This window comes from Serinus canaria, chromosome 26, assembly GCF_022539315.1.
Source record: "Serinus canaria isolate serCan28SL12 chromosome 26, serCan2020, whole genome shotgun sequence".
In the NCBI taxonomy this organism is placed as follows: Eukaryota; Metazoa; Chordata; class Aves; order Passeriformes; family Fringillidae; genus Serinus; species Serinus canaria.
This window is the reverse complement of record NC_066339.1, coordinates 4,528,479-4,543,838: the sequence shown is the minus strand read 5'-3', so window position 1 is coordinate 4,543,838 and position 15,360 is coordinate 4,528,479. Positions and strand designations below refer to the sequence as shown.

The 15,360-nt window shown below is 54.6% G+C and overlaps 2 protein-coding genes across 2 annotated transcripts; both read right to left on the bottom strand.

Moving 5' to 3' along the window:
• Positions 1-556: 556 nt before the first annotated feature.
• LOC103823311 (triggering receptor expressed on myeloid cells 2-like) lies at positions 557-6,029 on the bottom strand. The gene is given in 5 exon segments (XM_018923439.3): positions 557-1,325; positions 1,445-1,502; positions 2,209-2,430; positions 2,433-2,549; positions 4,375-6,029. Coding segments are annotated over 5 exon segments (651 nt in total). The 5' UTR covers positions 4,415-6,029; the 3' UTR covers positions 557-1,111.
• Positions 6,030-6,175: 146 nt separating this feature from the next.
• Positions 6,176-12,876, bottom strand: LOC103823355 (uncharacterized). The gene is made up of 8 exons (XM_009098417.4): positions 12,715-12,876; positions 11,510-11,836; positions 10,930-11,211; positions 9,978-10,304; positions 8,355-8,418; positions 7,466-7,581; positions 7,152-7,201; positions 6,176-6,610 (listed from the first exon to the last, which is right to left on the bottom strand). Exons 1-8 carry the CDS (start codon positions 12,761-12,763, stop codon positions 6,410-6,412), a joined length of 1,416 nt encoding a protein of 471 aa, XP_009096665.1. The 5' UTR covers positions 12,764-12,876; the 3' UTR covers positions 6,176-6,409.
• Between the last annotated feature and the right edge of the window lie 2,484 nt (positions 12,877-15,360).

Sequence of the window (15,360 nt, the reverse complement as noted above, 5' to 3'; positions counted from 1 at the left end):
GAACAGGGGAAGGGAAGGACAGAACCAGCCCCAGAAATGTTCCTGCCCCAAACCCCTTTGGGTTTTGATTAATGCAAAAAAAATCCTACCAAATTATATTCATTGTTTTGGATGGTAATCAGTAAGTTATTGATTAATTTCTTTTTATTTCCTTGGAGATGTTTTTATTTCAGATGGCAAATTCCTCTCTGTGGATGCAGTCGTACAGCAAGTCCCTGCCTAGACCAGGAGAGAGAAACAAACACATTTTCTTCCCCAAGAGTTGCTGATTTAAGACTGAGAACCTCACAAGGGTTGGAAGGACAAAGGCTGCCAGATGTCCCACCATGAATTTCAATTTCTGAGAACCCAAAAGTGTAATTAAAATGAGCAAATTTCAGCCATTGCTTCTGTGGGCTCTGAGCTGCTGCTCCTGCCCAGAGCTGGCTCTGGATGTTCCAGCCTGTCCTGCTGGCTCTGGGTGTTCCTGGGTGTTCTAAACACTCCAGGGTGTCCCAAGCATCACCTCTGGGACACAGCTGTCACCTGCTGTCCTGCAGGAATCCACACCAAGCCAGAGAATCAGCTGGAGTTTATTCAGTTTTGCAGGGAAAAAGAAACTTGAGTGCCCATGGGTTTGGAGCCTGGGAGAGCTGAGAGCAGCTCAGTGGGGAGGGATGGACAAACTCCACAAGGGAGAGGAAACACAGGGAGAACAGAGAGACAGCTCTGTGTTCACAAAGCCCTTCCGAGAGGAGAAGCTGGCTCAGAGATGCAAGGAGACCACATCCCTTTCCTGCAGTTCCTCACAATTTTCCACAGGGATTTACTCCAAGCATCCCCACTGTCCAAAGCAGCTTTTGGGAGCTTCTCTTCCTCACCTTGGAAAGACAGAATCTGTCACCTGAGGGGACAGGAAGTTGATGGGTGTCAGTTCAGACCGTGAGGGAATGGTGCTGGGAATGATGTCTGGAATAACTGCCTGGGGATGAGACACCAAGGGGAAGAGGTGATGAAGAAGATGGGAACCTCTCCAGAGGGACAGGTTCTTCCAGACCTGTGCTTAGTAGTGATTTCCTTTTCTTATGGCAAACCCCTGATTTTCTTTTCCATGGATTCCCTTTGGCTTGGCTCACGCAGAGCTCTCCCAGGAAAGCCCAATCCCATCGTGTCCAAGGTCAGCAGGGAGTGGGAGCCCCTGCTGCTCACCCAGGCCTGGCTTCTGCCCTCTCTCCCTGCTCTTCCTGCTGTGGGCAACAGCGCCGACCAGCACAGCCACCATGAACTTGGCCACCAGGAATCCAGCCAGGATGTAGAACACAGTGAAATCCACATCAGGAGGGGACCTGTGGGGAACCAGAAACACAGCCATGAAGAGGATGGGCCAGCCTTGAAAAAATCACTCGTAGGGCTGCCTTAGTCCTAGGAAGATCAGAGATCCCAGCATGAGGAGTTTTGGGCTCACCTGGAGATGCTCTGCACAGCTCTGGGCTCCTCTGGCACGTGGGTCCCCAGGTCAGCTGCTGATGGAAACACAACAGTTTAGTCTGCAGATGTTTCTGGGTGATGTTCAGCTGGGCAGGTAACCCAGGTGAGACGGGGCCCTGGGAGCGATAAGGAGGTGACGTGACAGATCCCTCTAACAGTGAGGTCACGCTGCTCTAAATCAGGAATGAAAAGAGGCAGTGAAACACAGAACCTCCCTAGAGCGAGACAAAAGCAGATGTTGGCTCAAGTGGGCCCTTGACAGCTGCAGACTCCTATGGAATTCCAGTAGGAACATGTGAAATTCCAATAGGAACCTCTGAAATTCCAGTAGGGACACATGAAATTCCAATAGGAACATGTGAAATTCCAATAGGAACCTGTGAAATTCCAGTAGAGACAGGTGAAATTCCAACAGGAACCCGTGAAATTCCAGTAAGGACATGTGAAATTCCAGTAGGGACACGTGAAATTTCAACAGGAACCCATGAAAATCCAAGAGGAACCTGTGAAATTCCAAAAGGAACTCATGAAATCCCAACAGGAACCTGTGAAATCCCAATAGGAACCCATGAGATTCCAGTAGGAACCTGTGAAATTCCAACAGGAACTCATGAAATTCCAGTAGGGACACATGAAATCCCAATAGGAACCCATGAAATCCCAACAGGAACCCATGAAATCCCAACAGGAACACCTGAAACTCCATGAGGAACCCTCCGCACTCGGAGCCCCAGGACGTACCTTCCAGCACCTCCACCTGCACCTTCCTCAGGCTCCGTGTCCGGCCCAGGAAATCGGTCTGGCAGCGGTAGAGCCCCGCGTCCTCCTTGCGCAGGTGCCGGATGGTGACGGTCAGGAGCCCGGCGCGGGCGTCGTCGCGGATGGAGGTGCTGCCCCTGCTGGCCCCGGGCCAGGGCAGCCAGGCGGGCGGCGCGCTCGCCACGGGCCGGCAGCGGCCCTGCCCAGCTGCCTGCACCAGCTCTTCTCCCGCCACCAGTGCCGCGGGTCGTAGGAGCAGTTGACAGAAATGGTGTCGCCCTCCATGGCGGCCACCACGGTGACGTTCTCGGCAGCACAGGGCGCTGCGGGGGACAGAGGGACAGAGGGACAGAGGGACAGAGGGACAGAGGGAGGGGTGAGCCAGGGCTCTTCCAGGTCAATCCCTCATTGCGGGGATGCTGAACGTCATTTTTATCCTCTAGTGATGTCACCCGTAGGGCTGTCACCTCTAGAGATGTCACTGTAGGGTTGTCACCCATAGAGATGTCACCTGTTGAACTGTAACTTGTGAACTGTCACCCATAGGGCTGTCACCTGTAGAGCTGTCACCCATAGGGATGTCACCCGTAGAGATGTCATCCATAGGGATGTCACCCGTAGGGATGTCACCTGTGGAGTTAGCACCTGTAGGAGTGTCACCTGTAGGGCTGTCACCTGTAGCTGTGTCTCCACAGGGCTGTCACCTGAAGGACTGTCTGTCACCCACAGGGCTGTCACCTGTAGAGGGCTGTCACCTGTAGGATGTCACCTGTCCACTTTCCCCATGACCAACCCACTGCACTCAGATCTTGGCTCAGGTATTCTGGAATTTGTCCCAGTGACATCTCCAAACCAGTGCCCTGCTCCCTGGTTCCTTCTGAACCCCAGTTATCAAACCCAGCTTAACTTTTTTTTTCCACCCTATTTTTTAATATCTTACTAATTTTAACCATGTTGACAACTGGTCTTTGTCTGAGTTTTTTTTTTTTTTTTATTGCCTTGGTTCCTCATTTGTAATTTCCATTCCCCTTTGTGACAGGCAGAGGGGACAGCCTGAGCTATGAATACTGCCAGAGAGAAGTGCAGTGTGGTATTTGTGGAAATCTCTATTTCTAGAGAAAAAAAGTCACAGGCAAATGTTTCTGTGAGTTCATAAGTAACGATAAAACAGAAGTAAATTTAAAACTAAGTTCTTGTGAGGAATTTGTGCTGGCTGAGCCTTTTAATAACACTTCTTGCAATAATTCAACAATTGTAAGTGAATTGTAAACTAAAAACTATGAAGCTCTTTCAGCTTGATTAGAAGACCTAAAATGGATCTCTGCTCTGCAATCCAACACCTGCAGGGCTTCATCCTGACGTGTTGCTCCACTTGGTTGTTCCAGTCAGAGTTTCCCCCATGGAATATCCAGTCCAGTCCTGTTCAATCCCTCCAAAACTCTTTAACTTCTTCTCCTGTTTCCCCTTCCCTCCTGCAGCTCTGCCCCTTCAGCCCCAGAATTCTCACAGCGCTGCAAAACCTCTCTCAAACAGAATCACTGAAAGATTCCCTGATGTCCCTCTTTTCAAAAGTTGGGTCTTTCTCTTTTCTTTTCTGCTGACAGACCATAAACTGCTGATGCTCCTCCTCTCTTCTTGGCTGCCACTGGGCACAGCACAGCGAGCATTTCCCAAACTCATCCCAGTTTTTGGGACAGGTTCCTGTGCTCCCACAGCCTGAGTCTGTTGCCTTTCCCTGCACTGCTGTGAGGATCTGGGATCCCCAGCTGGGCCTTCTGCCTCATTCCTTTCCAAGCTGGAAAACCCAGGGGTCTGGGATTTCAGAGCCGTGCCCTTCACTGGGTTTCATTTCCCTCCCCCTGAGCCCCACCTGGGATCATTTGCATTTATGTAAATCCCATTTGCTAATGCAAACAAGCCAGGATTTTGCAATTTCACATCACACCCAGGACTTCTCCCACCGGTGGTTCCTGTTCTGACTCAAAAGGATCCCTGAGAGGAAACCTGGGAGCACTGGGATCACCCTTGGATGGGCCCTTTGCTAAATCAAGGGAAAACTCCGAGGTTGGAGCCTCCAGACAGAGCCAAAGCTTTGCCCCAATCCTCCCCCCTTCACCTGACCCCAAAGCCACCAGCTGTGGTTCTTACCTGACAGGAAGAGCAAGGTGAGGTGCAGGAGCTTCTCCATGGGGCTGAGAGGAGGAGGAAGAGGAGAGGAGCTGGAGAGGAGCGAGCTGGCTCAGCCCATGGGCAGCTCCTCTCCCCCTCCTGGCTGGCCCGGAAGGAAGGAGCACAGGAACTTGGCATCTTTTTCATCCTGCACATTGAGCAATCCTGCAGGGACAGGCATTGCTCTGGTGGGCTGGAAATTCAGGCATCAGCACTGTGGCCAGTGCCAGCCACAGCTCGGGCAGCCTGGGAGGGAGCAGCACGTGGTGGCCTGAAGCCACAGGCTGGGTGGCAGCTCCCACTGGAGCAGGATTTCATGGAATCACGGAATGGTTTGGGTTAGAGGGACCTTAAAGCTCATCCAGCTCCAGCCCTGCCATGGCAGGGACACCTTCCACCATCCCAGGCTGCTCCAATTCCAACCTGGCCTTGGGCACTGCCAGGGATCCAGGGCCTGGCCACCCTCACAGGGAAAAATTCCTCCCCAAAATCCCTGTGGTGGTGGGGAGCCATCCCCTTGTGCTGGCACTCCAAGCACGATGGTGACAAATCCTGATAAAATATTGACAGGAGCTGTGCACGGGGGGAATTTCTGGAAAGCTGGAAGGGAGCTCTGCTGTAGCTCTGGCAGCACCCTGAGGGTGAAGGAGGACAAGGACATCATCCCCTGGGGTTTCAGGAGAAAGAAGAGCCTGTGCATGGAGCAGCCCTGTCTGAAATCCAGCCACACACAGAGCAGGGCAGGGACACTGCTCTGGGAGAAGCTTTAAACAAGCCCAGCACCCACCTTGTTCTGTCCCTGGCACAAAGGGCGCAGAATCCCTGCTGGGGATTGCTGGAGGGGCTCAGGAATGCAGCACAGACCCCCCAGAATACCAGCACACTGATGGGGGTGGCCTGCTGGGGTTTCATTTTTATTTATTTGCTTGGAGATCTTCCATGAAAGAACAAACAGAGCCTGGCTGTGAAACTGGTGTGGTGCTAAACCTGCAGGCCTGGCCATTCCTAAATGAGCCTTTCCTCGAGCTGGTGGTTGAGAAAATGGTCCCTCACAGTGACCAGAAATTCTCTGTCGGGTGACTGATTGCAGCTTTTGCTCCTTCTCATTCCAGGGAGAACAAATCTGGATTTTCTTCAAGAATCTTCCCAAAAATGCCTCTCTTCCACTCCACTGTTTTTTGCTATTACTCTTCCACAGCTTGACCCAGTGCAACTGCACGAAGAGCAAATTGCTGGGGGAATGTTGGGCTGAATGAACCATTTCCAGAACCATTTTCTTTTTCTTTCTGTCAGGTCAGCTCTGAAAATCTCAAAACGTTTCCATCAGCCTCCCTGCTGCAGCCCTGGCAGGAGGAGCCTGTGGGATGTGACTGGCCTGGGAATGAGGGCTGGTTCAGGCCCCTTTGGTCCCTCACCTCCAGCAGGGCTTGGGACAGGGAAATCAGGAGCCAGAGCTCCTGGAGAAATGGAACTGAGCCCCACAAACTCATTTCACGTTGCTCCCCACATGACTGTTAAATCAAATGTGTCATTTGGAGCATTTCCAGCAGAGACAGGGAAGTGCAGGAGCTGCTTCTGCTTATTCTTGGAATCCAGCACTCATCCCCAGCCCATTCCATGGAAATGAACCCAGCCACAGCAAGGCCTGAGCTCCATCCCTGCAGCACTGGCATGAGTTTGCTTGGCCACAGGTGAATTCTTGGGATTGGGGCAGGGTTTGTGCCAGGATATCCCACCCAGGTGTGTCCTTCTCACAAGGCCAGGCCTCCACACCTGCCTCTCACCATTCTGCACTTTAATGGGATTGGAAAAGATGTACAAGAGATCTGGGAGTGCCCCCACAGCTCTGCCTGACCCGAGCCAATCTGCCACAAAGCTGGCAAAACCTCTGCTTCCCAAAACAGGAGGGAGGGCTGAAAATGCTCAGGCAGCACCACACACACCTCCTACTCCTCATCCCCACCGTGTATTCCCGTTCCTTCCTCCCATTTCTGGCTTGTTTGGGATCCTGTGCTCATTCCCTGCTGGCCCTTGGGGGTGGGTTGAAGGCAATGATGGCATATTCCACGTGCTGGGGGTTCCTGGGAGCCTGGCTCAGCTCCACGTTGCAGTAAAGAGGATCCTCAGGGCTGGGGGAGGATTGCACATCCAGGTTGATGTATGCTGGCCCTTTGCTGTCATCCTGGGAACTTTCCCTCCTCCCAGTGCTGCCAGGCTGGGAAAAAAAAAAGGGAAAACACTTGTTAGCATGAGTCAGTGCCAGGCCACAGCTGCTGCCAGGAGAAGGAGATTTTCCCACAAGGAAAGGAGGAGCTGTGACAAATTTTACCTCTGATTTTCCTTCCCAAGGAAAGGAGGAGCTGTGACAAATTTTACCTCTGATTTTCCTTCCCAAGGAAAGGAGAAGCTGTGACAAATTTTACGTCTGGTCGTGACAGAGGTGAAGGAACAGAGAATTGTTTTCTTCCCTCTCCTGGATACAGGTGGAGCCTCATGCTCTGACCCTTGCTGCTCCTTGAGTCTCTTCTCAAGGGTTACTAGAATTTGCTCCACTGGGTTTGTTCCTACTCAAGGAGTTTCCTTGAATTACCCCCCTTTCTCTCCAGCTATGGATATTCCTCTCTCTGCTGCCATTAAATACCATTTCCCTCCTGTTTACACCCAAACTGAGCTCCAAGCTCCTCACCAGGTGGGTCTGGCAGCTCCTCCCAGGTCAGGGGTTTGGCACTGTGTGGGAAATGTTTCATTCTCCTTACCTGTGCTGTGCCTTCTGCTCTGTCACTGGTGTCCTCTGCTTCTCTGATACCTTTGGAATGAGGCAAAATCAGAGGGTTCAGATGTGGAGAAATCCAGGAAAAGCTCAGCCTGAGGAGGTTTTGAGACTGCCCATGATGGGCCTGAGGAACACTCTGCTCTCTCCCCTCCTCCTCTGAGCTGTCTGCACCCCTGAGCAGGCTCTGGGGGTTTGGTTTTTTCTGAGGGGAGGCAGGAGGAGCCTGCCTTGCCAGCCTGACCTTCCCAGGGCCCTGAGCTCACCTGGGGGGCCTGGGGCCAGCCCAGCTCCACGTACCTGTTCTCAGGAGCAGCCTGTAGTACCTGACACCCAGGGCTATGCAGGTGAGGAGGGCCAGGAGCAGCAGGAGGAGCAGCACCACGGACAGGATGAGGAAGGTGTTCCCACTGCAGCTGGAGGAGATTGAGGCAGTTACCAGTGTGGGATGGTTTAAGGGTCTGTCACCAAACAGGGACCACAAGGACAGGGACAGGTTTTATGTGCTCAGTTCAAGGAGGGAGGGTCTGGTTCTGCAGATCCTGCAGGGTCCTCCCTCCATGAGCCTGGGCAAGTCCCTGCTGATTCAGAAGGGGAAAAGAGGCACTGGGGACCTGCCCTGGTTCCTGATTCTTGATTTTTTTACTTGGCTTTATCTTCTGAGCTTTTCCTAAACCATTCTCCAGGCGTTAGAAACAAGGCACTGCTCAGAGCTCCAAGCACAATTCCAGGCTCTCTGGAGCAGGGGGGATTCTGCTCTCAGGTGCTGCTGTAGCATTGATGACAGCAGATGTACAAAGGGAGAAAAATCCTTTCCATTTAACTGGTAAATGCAATAACAGCAGCCAAGGACTGTCCCACTGATAAACACTCAGACAGGAGGGAGCAAAGCTGAGGCTGAGGGGGGAATCTGGGGGCTCTGCTCGTGTGAAGTGCAGGAGAGAGAAGGATAAAGAAGCAGAAAGGCACCTGCAGAAGGCTCTGAGGTGATTTTACCAATCTGCCCCTTCCTTTGGAGTTAGGGTTAGGGCAGGAGCTGGAGGAGGAGAGGCCACCTTGGTGAGGATCCAAAAGTCACATCCAGTTCCTCCAGAGGCAGGAGGCAGAGTGCCCAGGGCCTGCCTGCCCCAGGTGTACACCACGAGTAACCTGAGTGTGCTCAGGCTCAGAGATCCACCTTAGGCCTTACCTGTCACCCAGAAGAACATCTTGACTTTGGCTTCCAGAGTCTGGAAAAGCTCCTGGAGGCAATGCTGCAATCACAGACATGAGGAGAGGAGTGGTCTCAGTGGGGCTGCTCTGCATCCAGCAGTGAAACCTCTGCCCCTGAGTTTGTCCAGAGCACCCCAATGTCCCCTCTCATCACCTGCACTGCTCGTTCTCAGTGCTGCAAGAGCCAGGCTGCAGCCTGGAGCTGCTCTGCCATGACCAGGGCCCTCAGTGCTTCCCTTACCACTAAAACATGCTCTGAAAGAGAACCCACAGTCACAGAGCTGTAAAACCCCAGGCTAAAGCTGCTCCCTATCAACCCAAGGGAAAGTCTTTGAAAGGCAAAGGATGAATCACTCTAAAGGGGCTCTGAGGTCACTCTAAAGAGCTGATATCAAACACTGAGTGACAGAAACCTCTCCCAGGACAGCTGAGGCTGCTCCCGGGTTAAGGAGGAGCAGCACAGCACTGAAGTGGATCTGCTCCCACCCCTGCTGCTGTCCCACAGGGTGGTGGCCACGAGGAGATCCAAAGCTGTAGGGAAACAGAGGCAAGGTGGGGATGGGGTAAGCTGGGCAGCACAGGAGAGAGCAGGGCAGGGAGTGTGGAATCTACAAAGGTGTCCTGACAGATCCATACCCACCTGTTGAGTTGTGATTTCAGGGTTCACCTCAGAACCTCGGGTCCCTCCCCTGATAATTCCCTCCCAGGTGTGTCAGTCACCTCTCCTTTCCCCTCACTGATCCCTCCCAGCACTGTCTGTCAGTCCTGGCATTCCAGAAGAGCAGCAAGTGATTGGCAGATTCAAAGGATGCCCTCTACCCCCGGGGGGCATTGGGCCATCCAGGTGTCCTTTGTCCCTTGAGACCTCCCCTCCTGTCCCTGGCTGGTGGCTCCCTGCCCCTTCCCTGCCCCTCTCCCCGGGGTTAAAAGGAGCAGCACCCACGGGGTCAGGAGTTCTGCTGGAGCTGGGGCTGTGTTCAGAGAACAAAGCTCTGAATCCAAACCCTCCATCAGAACCGACTCCTTCCCTTCCCCATCACCCTAAAGCTTCTCCACAGAGGGAAACCTGAGGAGCAGCCCCTGTGATGGGGGGAAGCTCCATCCTGCAGCCACCAGAGCTCCTGCAGGCCTGGACTTGTCCCCACGTGCCCAACTGCAGCCCCAGCCATGGCCAAAAGTGTCCTGGGGTGAAACACCACCCAGCCATGGCCAAAAGTGTCTGTGGGGTAAAACACCACCCAGCCATGGCCAAAAGTGTCTGTGGGGTGAAACACCACCCAGCCATGGCCAAAAGTGTCTGTGGGGTGAAACACCACACACCCATGGCCAAAAGTGTCTGTGGGGTGAAACACCACCCAGCCATGGCCAAAAGTGTCTGTGGGGTGAAACACCACCCAGCCATGGCCAAAAGTGTCTGTGGGGTGAAACACCACACACCCATGGCCAAAAGTGTCTGTGGGGTGAAACACCTCACACCCACCCAGCCAAAAGTATCTCTGGGGTGAAAACACCACAGTGCTGCTGTGTGGTTCAGCACCAAGTGCCAAACAAGCTCAGGCACGTCCTGTCCAGCCCCACTGGTGAAAACACCAACACCCACCCTTGGAGATGCTGAGCGTGACCTCCTCCATGCGCAGCAGCCCGGAGCCGTCCTGCAGCGCGCACCAGTACACGCCCGAGTCCTGCACCTGCAGCTGCTCCATGGTGACGGTGACAATGCCCTGCTGGGTGTCATCCTGGATCCTGACACCCTCCTGAGCCGTGCTGTTTGCTGCTGGGGACTCTGACCTGGTGGTGGCCAGCACGCTGCACGTTTTCCCCTCTCCCTGTTTGCACCAGGCTTTGCTGGCAGTGCTGTGCTCGGCGATCTTGTAGTGACACTGGACAGAGACCTTGCCTGACTCCTTGGCTGTGAGCTGCTGGGTCCCTGCAAAACACCCAGGAGGAGTGCTGACACCCCAAAGTGGGATCCCACAGCAGCACCCCCCTCCCCAGCACTGCAGCACCCACCTCCACCTGCACATCCACCTCCCCTAAGCAGAAGGGGACTGCACTTAGATTCCCAGGCAGAGGTGTCATAAATTTGGGGCTCCTGTCCCCCTCCTCTGGTTCCCTCAGAGTGGGATGCTCAGCCCATAGGCTCTGGGAAGGCTGTGGACTATGGGGTCAGAGCAAGAGCAGTGCCTGGCATGGGGGAGGGTCCCAGCAGCACCCAGTGGGAACCAGTGCTGGAGCCACCGGTCTGGCCCTGTGGGAAGCCCTTGGGATGAGCATCCCCATCTGTGGGACCCACAGGAACCTCCCCTGAGCCTCTGCTGGGAGCAGACAGAGCATGAAGGGCCAGGCCTGAGCTTTGGCTCGAAGGTGGCAGGGACCAGCTGGCACTGAGTGTGTGACAGGGACAGTGCAGGGTGTCACCTGGGCTGAGACCTGCCCATATCCACACCTGGCTGCCAGGAGGGGCTCACTCCTGGGCAGTTAGAGTGCAGTGGGAACTCACTGTTGGACACTGAGTGAAGGAAGAACCCACAGAGAACACGGCAGGTACTCACTCTTGAACACAGAGAGCACGACCTCCATTTTCCGGGTGTGCCTGGAGTCCCCCGGTGCACACCAGTACACACCAGAGTCCTGGATCTGCAGGTTCTTCATGGTGACAAAAGCCCCTTGAGTATGATACTGCATTGTCACTCTGTCTTGCAGGGATTTCATTTCACTCTGTTTGGAAGATCTTTGTCTGCTCATCACTGTGCATTCAGCCTGCCCTCGGCACCAGGCACCACTCCCCTCTGGGCACAGCACTGTCAGGGTGTCCAGCTCCCACTGCAGCAGCTCTGTGAAACACCAAAGTGGCACTGCCCACTCAGTGCTGGCCACAGGGGCACCAGGGACACACCATGCCCTGGGCCAGCTCCCTCAGGAGATGGGGCAGGAGCTGGGAGCCAGCAGGACCAGGCAGCTCTGTGGGGCTCCTTCTCTCCCTGTGTGGGAGGCAAAGCAGGGAGCGAGGCTGGGGAGGGGGCTGGGGGGACCAGGGGAAGCTGCTCAGCTGTGGGGGAGAGGGGGGCAGAGCAGGGGAAGGAATGATGCTTCCTGACAAGGCTTGGCTTTGGGTGGGGTACAGGTACTCACCCCTGAAAACAATCAGTGAGATCGTCCTCAGCCGTGGATAGTCATAGTAAGATTTGTAAATAGCACAGAAATATGTGCCTGAGTCCTCTGCCTTGAGGGCAACCATGGTGACAGAAACAGTCTCAGTAGTGCTGTCATCATTTATTATAATTCTCCTGTCCCGGGATTGTTTGCTGTAGGTGTTCACTAATTCTTGACATCTTCCATCTTTCAGGAGGCACCAGCATTTTGTCTGAGAGTCAGTAGTCCATGGTGCATAAGGACACTGGACGTACAGAGTGTCCCCTTCCCGTCGTCTCAGGGCTCCTGGGGCTTGGCCTTGGAGACCTGGAAGGATCAGATGTGGTGAGGGAGAGGGGAGCTGATCACAGAACCACTGAATCACTGAATCAACAGGGTTGGAAAAGACCTGTGAGATCACCAAGCCCCTCCCATGTCCCAACACCACCGGTGTCACCCAGACCGTGGCACTCAGTGCCACATCCAGCCTGTTCCTGAACACCTCCAGGGATGGTGACCCCAGCAGCTCCCTGGGCAGCCCTTTCCAATGCCCCATCACCCTTCCTGGGAAGGTGCAGAGCTGCCCACAGCCCCTCGGGGCACACAGGGAAACTCTGCCTCCAGCCCTCCCTCGTGGACCCTGGTGGCTGGAAGGACTCCAAAGGCAGCACTGAGATTTGAGCTGGGGACTAAAGCCCACAGGGTGCTCGAGGTGCTGGCCACGTGTGGCACGGTGGCTGCAGCTGTCCCCTTGTCCCTGCAGGCAAATGGGGACCGTGCCCTGCCCACAGCAGCCCAGGGCCAGGGGCTCTGTGTGGGGAGCTGGGGAGGAGCAGAGGGAAGCTGGCAGGGCAGGGAAGGAGCTCTCCCCTGCCATGTGCCCAGCCTGGCCAGGGCTGCTGGCTGTGAGGCTGTGCTGGCTCTGGGTGCTCTGTGCTCTCTGCCCAGGGACTGGCACTGCCCTGGACACTGCCCTGACCCAGGACTGCCCTCAGAGGAGCTGAGCAGGGACAGAGGGATGGGAGAGGCTCTGTGCTCCCAGCACGGATCATCCTGGAGGAGCCACAGAACTGGGGCTGCCCTTCCCTGCCAGCCCTGCAGCAGTGCCCAGCTCAGAGCCCAGCTGGTGTTCAGGAGCTCCCAGGGCAGCAGGAAGTGGGGAAGGCTCTCCCTGTCCCCAGGGACACCCCGAGCCCTTCTCCTACCTGGGAAGCAGAGTGGCAGCAGGAATAGGGCTCTCAGCTCCATGGCCATCCTCAGGCCCAGGGAAGGGGCATCACTGGGGGCTGCCCAGCGTGTCCTGGTGCCCTCAGCCTCTCCTGCCTGGCGGTGACACAGCTGGGGGGGGAAGTGCTGAGTTCTTGAGTTCTTGCCTCAAGCGGAAACACCTCCCCATGTTTTGTTACAAAATTAATATGACAGCAATCTCGGGGCACTTTTGGGGAAGTGGCACAGCCTCTCCTGGTGCCAAAGGCTGCTGCTGCTCTCCCCTGGCTGCTGGCATTTGTTTTGTCACCCTCCTGTCCCCCCAGCCTGTGGTGAGGTCGACCCACCTGGCTCCTCTTCCTCCCTGGCTGGTGGGAGAGAAGTGTTCCAGGGTTGGGTGTCACATGAATTTCCTGTGATGGTGCAGCTGGTTCTGCACCCAGGTGCTTTGCAGGCCTGGGCACAGCCAGGGCTAACAGAGGGAATGGCTTCTTTCCCTGCTTTCCCCCAGCCTCTCTGAGGAGCTCTGCAAACCCACACACAGCCAGTGCTCCTGTGTGATCCCCCAGGTGAGCCCTGGAGCTGCTGGGTGTGCATCCCACAACCACAGTCCCCTCTGGGGGCAGCTGGCCCCGCTCTGGGGGGCTCCCGCATGATCTTGCACAGCTGGTTCTGTCCCAAACAGCTGCTGGGGGAAGCAGGAGCAGTGTCAGGTCTTATCTGCCTCGAGGCCACGCTTCCCTGGCTGTAGGAGCTTCAGGGGGCAGGATGGTGGGGACAGATGGGGATGAGAGATCTCGAAGCCAGGGCTTGGAACTTGGGGTTTATTGCAAAGGGCCAAGTGCAGGGACCTGCTGGGAGCTGCCAGCCACGGCTCAGAGCAGGCTGAGAGGAAAGAGTGGTAAAGAGGATGAGAGGGTGAGTAAGAGAGCGAGGTTCCTGTTACAATACCATAAATCTTCTGTGCTGAATGTTCTAATTTTCACTAACCAATCTAGCCCAAGATACAAATCCTACAACATTTACACACAGCCTGTAAGAATCACTACATCACCACACTGTGTTACATTTTAAACCCTAAAAACTCCTCTTTGGGCCCCTCTGCCAGGCCAGCAGGGTCTGCTCTGCCCCTTGGAGCTGTCTGCAGGCAGAAGGTGTAGTTCCATCCAGAGGGGATTACCTTCAGCTGGCCATGCCATTGTTTTCCAGGTGTTCAGTAACTGAGGGATCTCAAAGCTGCTTTCATTTCAATCTTGCTTAGAGTTCCCATATTCTCAAAATCTTTTGCCAGACAATCATATTTATAAGGCTTTCCTGTTTCACCTTCCCCAACACCCAGCCTTTCTCTCTCTGGGTGCTGTAAGGATGCTGGAGAAGGCCTGTGCTTTACCCTGCTCCCAGACTCCCACACTGGGAATCGTGTCCCTCATCAGCAGGGCTTGGCTGAGCCTTTCTGCCTCTTCCTCACCTCCCTGTGTCCTTCCCTGCCCTTGAAGGAAGAGCAGAGCAGGGAGCAGAGCAGGAGCTGCTGTGCCAGCACAGCGTCCCCAGGGCCGGTACCTGCCCCGCTCCAGCAGAGCAGCACACTCAGACTCCACTGACACCCCAGCTGCAAAGAATTTCCAATTATGTGAATAAGCAGCTTATTAACAATACATTCTGGCTAATCATTTTGTGCTAGATATCTCTGCATTGTCTTGTCCCCAAATCCCTCTCTCATCAGGCACTCGATGCTCGGTAACAAGAAGGGGGAACACGCTCGGGCTCTGGTGAACAAATCCCAGGAGTCTGCAATTAGTTCACTTGCTGCAACTGGTTGCCTCCAAACTGAGCCAAGAGCTGCTCCTCAGCCCTTCCCACAGCATTTGCTGCATCCATGGAAGTCCTGCCCCAGGGGAGAGGCTCTGTGGGGCAGGACAGGTCGTGAGGAGATGCCCATCCAGGGCCTGGCATCTTGGAGCAGCAGGAATGGAATGAACTTGGGCCTTTTGCTGCATCTCTGGCAGAGGATCAATGTGATTTTAATTCTAGAATCCCAGGGAAGAAGATGAATGTTGTCTCAGGAGGTCGTTTCATCCAGCCCAGTGACACAGCAGGATCTGGCCTGTCCGTGGCATTTCTAAAGATCTCTTTAAGCAGTTGAGGTTGCAGCATTTTCCTGTTCCAGTGCTGCACCAGCCCCACCTGGACACTCCTCCCAGCTCTGCCTCCCCCTGCTCTTTGATGCCTTGCTCCACTTTAGTGCCTTTGCACCCACTGTGACCTCGGAGATCAGATCGTTCCCATTCTCCATTCCTCCCCTCAGTCCTTCCCCTCCAGACTGACTCCAGACAGCTGCATCCCAAATATTTTGATTTTTCCCTCCTCAGCTGTGTTCCTGACAACTCGGATCACTTTCTCCCCCTTGCTCTGAACTCTGTTATCAATCCACCTCTTCCCTGTCTTCTTGGATTCCCCAAAGTTCCTTTGGAGCTTAAGGATGGAGCCATCCCCTTTCTGCTGCCTCCCAGGAAACCCTGGAACTGCAGCTGATTGACTCTGGCTGCTGTCACACCCACAGAAGCTTCTCTGGGTTAGATTTGTCTGAAAATATCGGGGATTTGGGGTTGCTTTTTGGGGTTTTTTTTGTGGTTTTCGGAGCAGAG

Coding starts and splice junctions, on each gene's coding strand:
- LOC103823355 (XM_009098417.4), bottom strand. CDS start 12,763: ATGGCCATGGAGCTGAGAGCCCTATTCCTGCTGCCACTCTGCTTCCCA. Junction 11,212..11,509: donor CTCACTGATTGTTTTCAGGG/GTGAGTACCTGT, acceptor GGTGTTTCACAG/AGCTGCTGCAGTGGGAGCTG. Junction 7,202..7,465: donor CAGGCTGCTCCTGAGAACAG/GTACGTGGAGCT, acceptor CTCATTCCAAAG/GTATCAGAGAAGCAGAGGAC.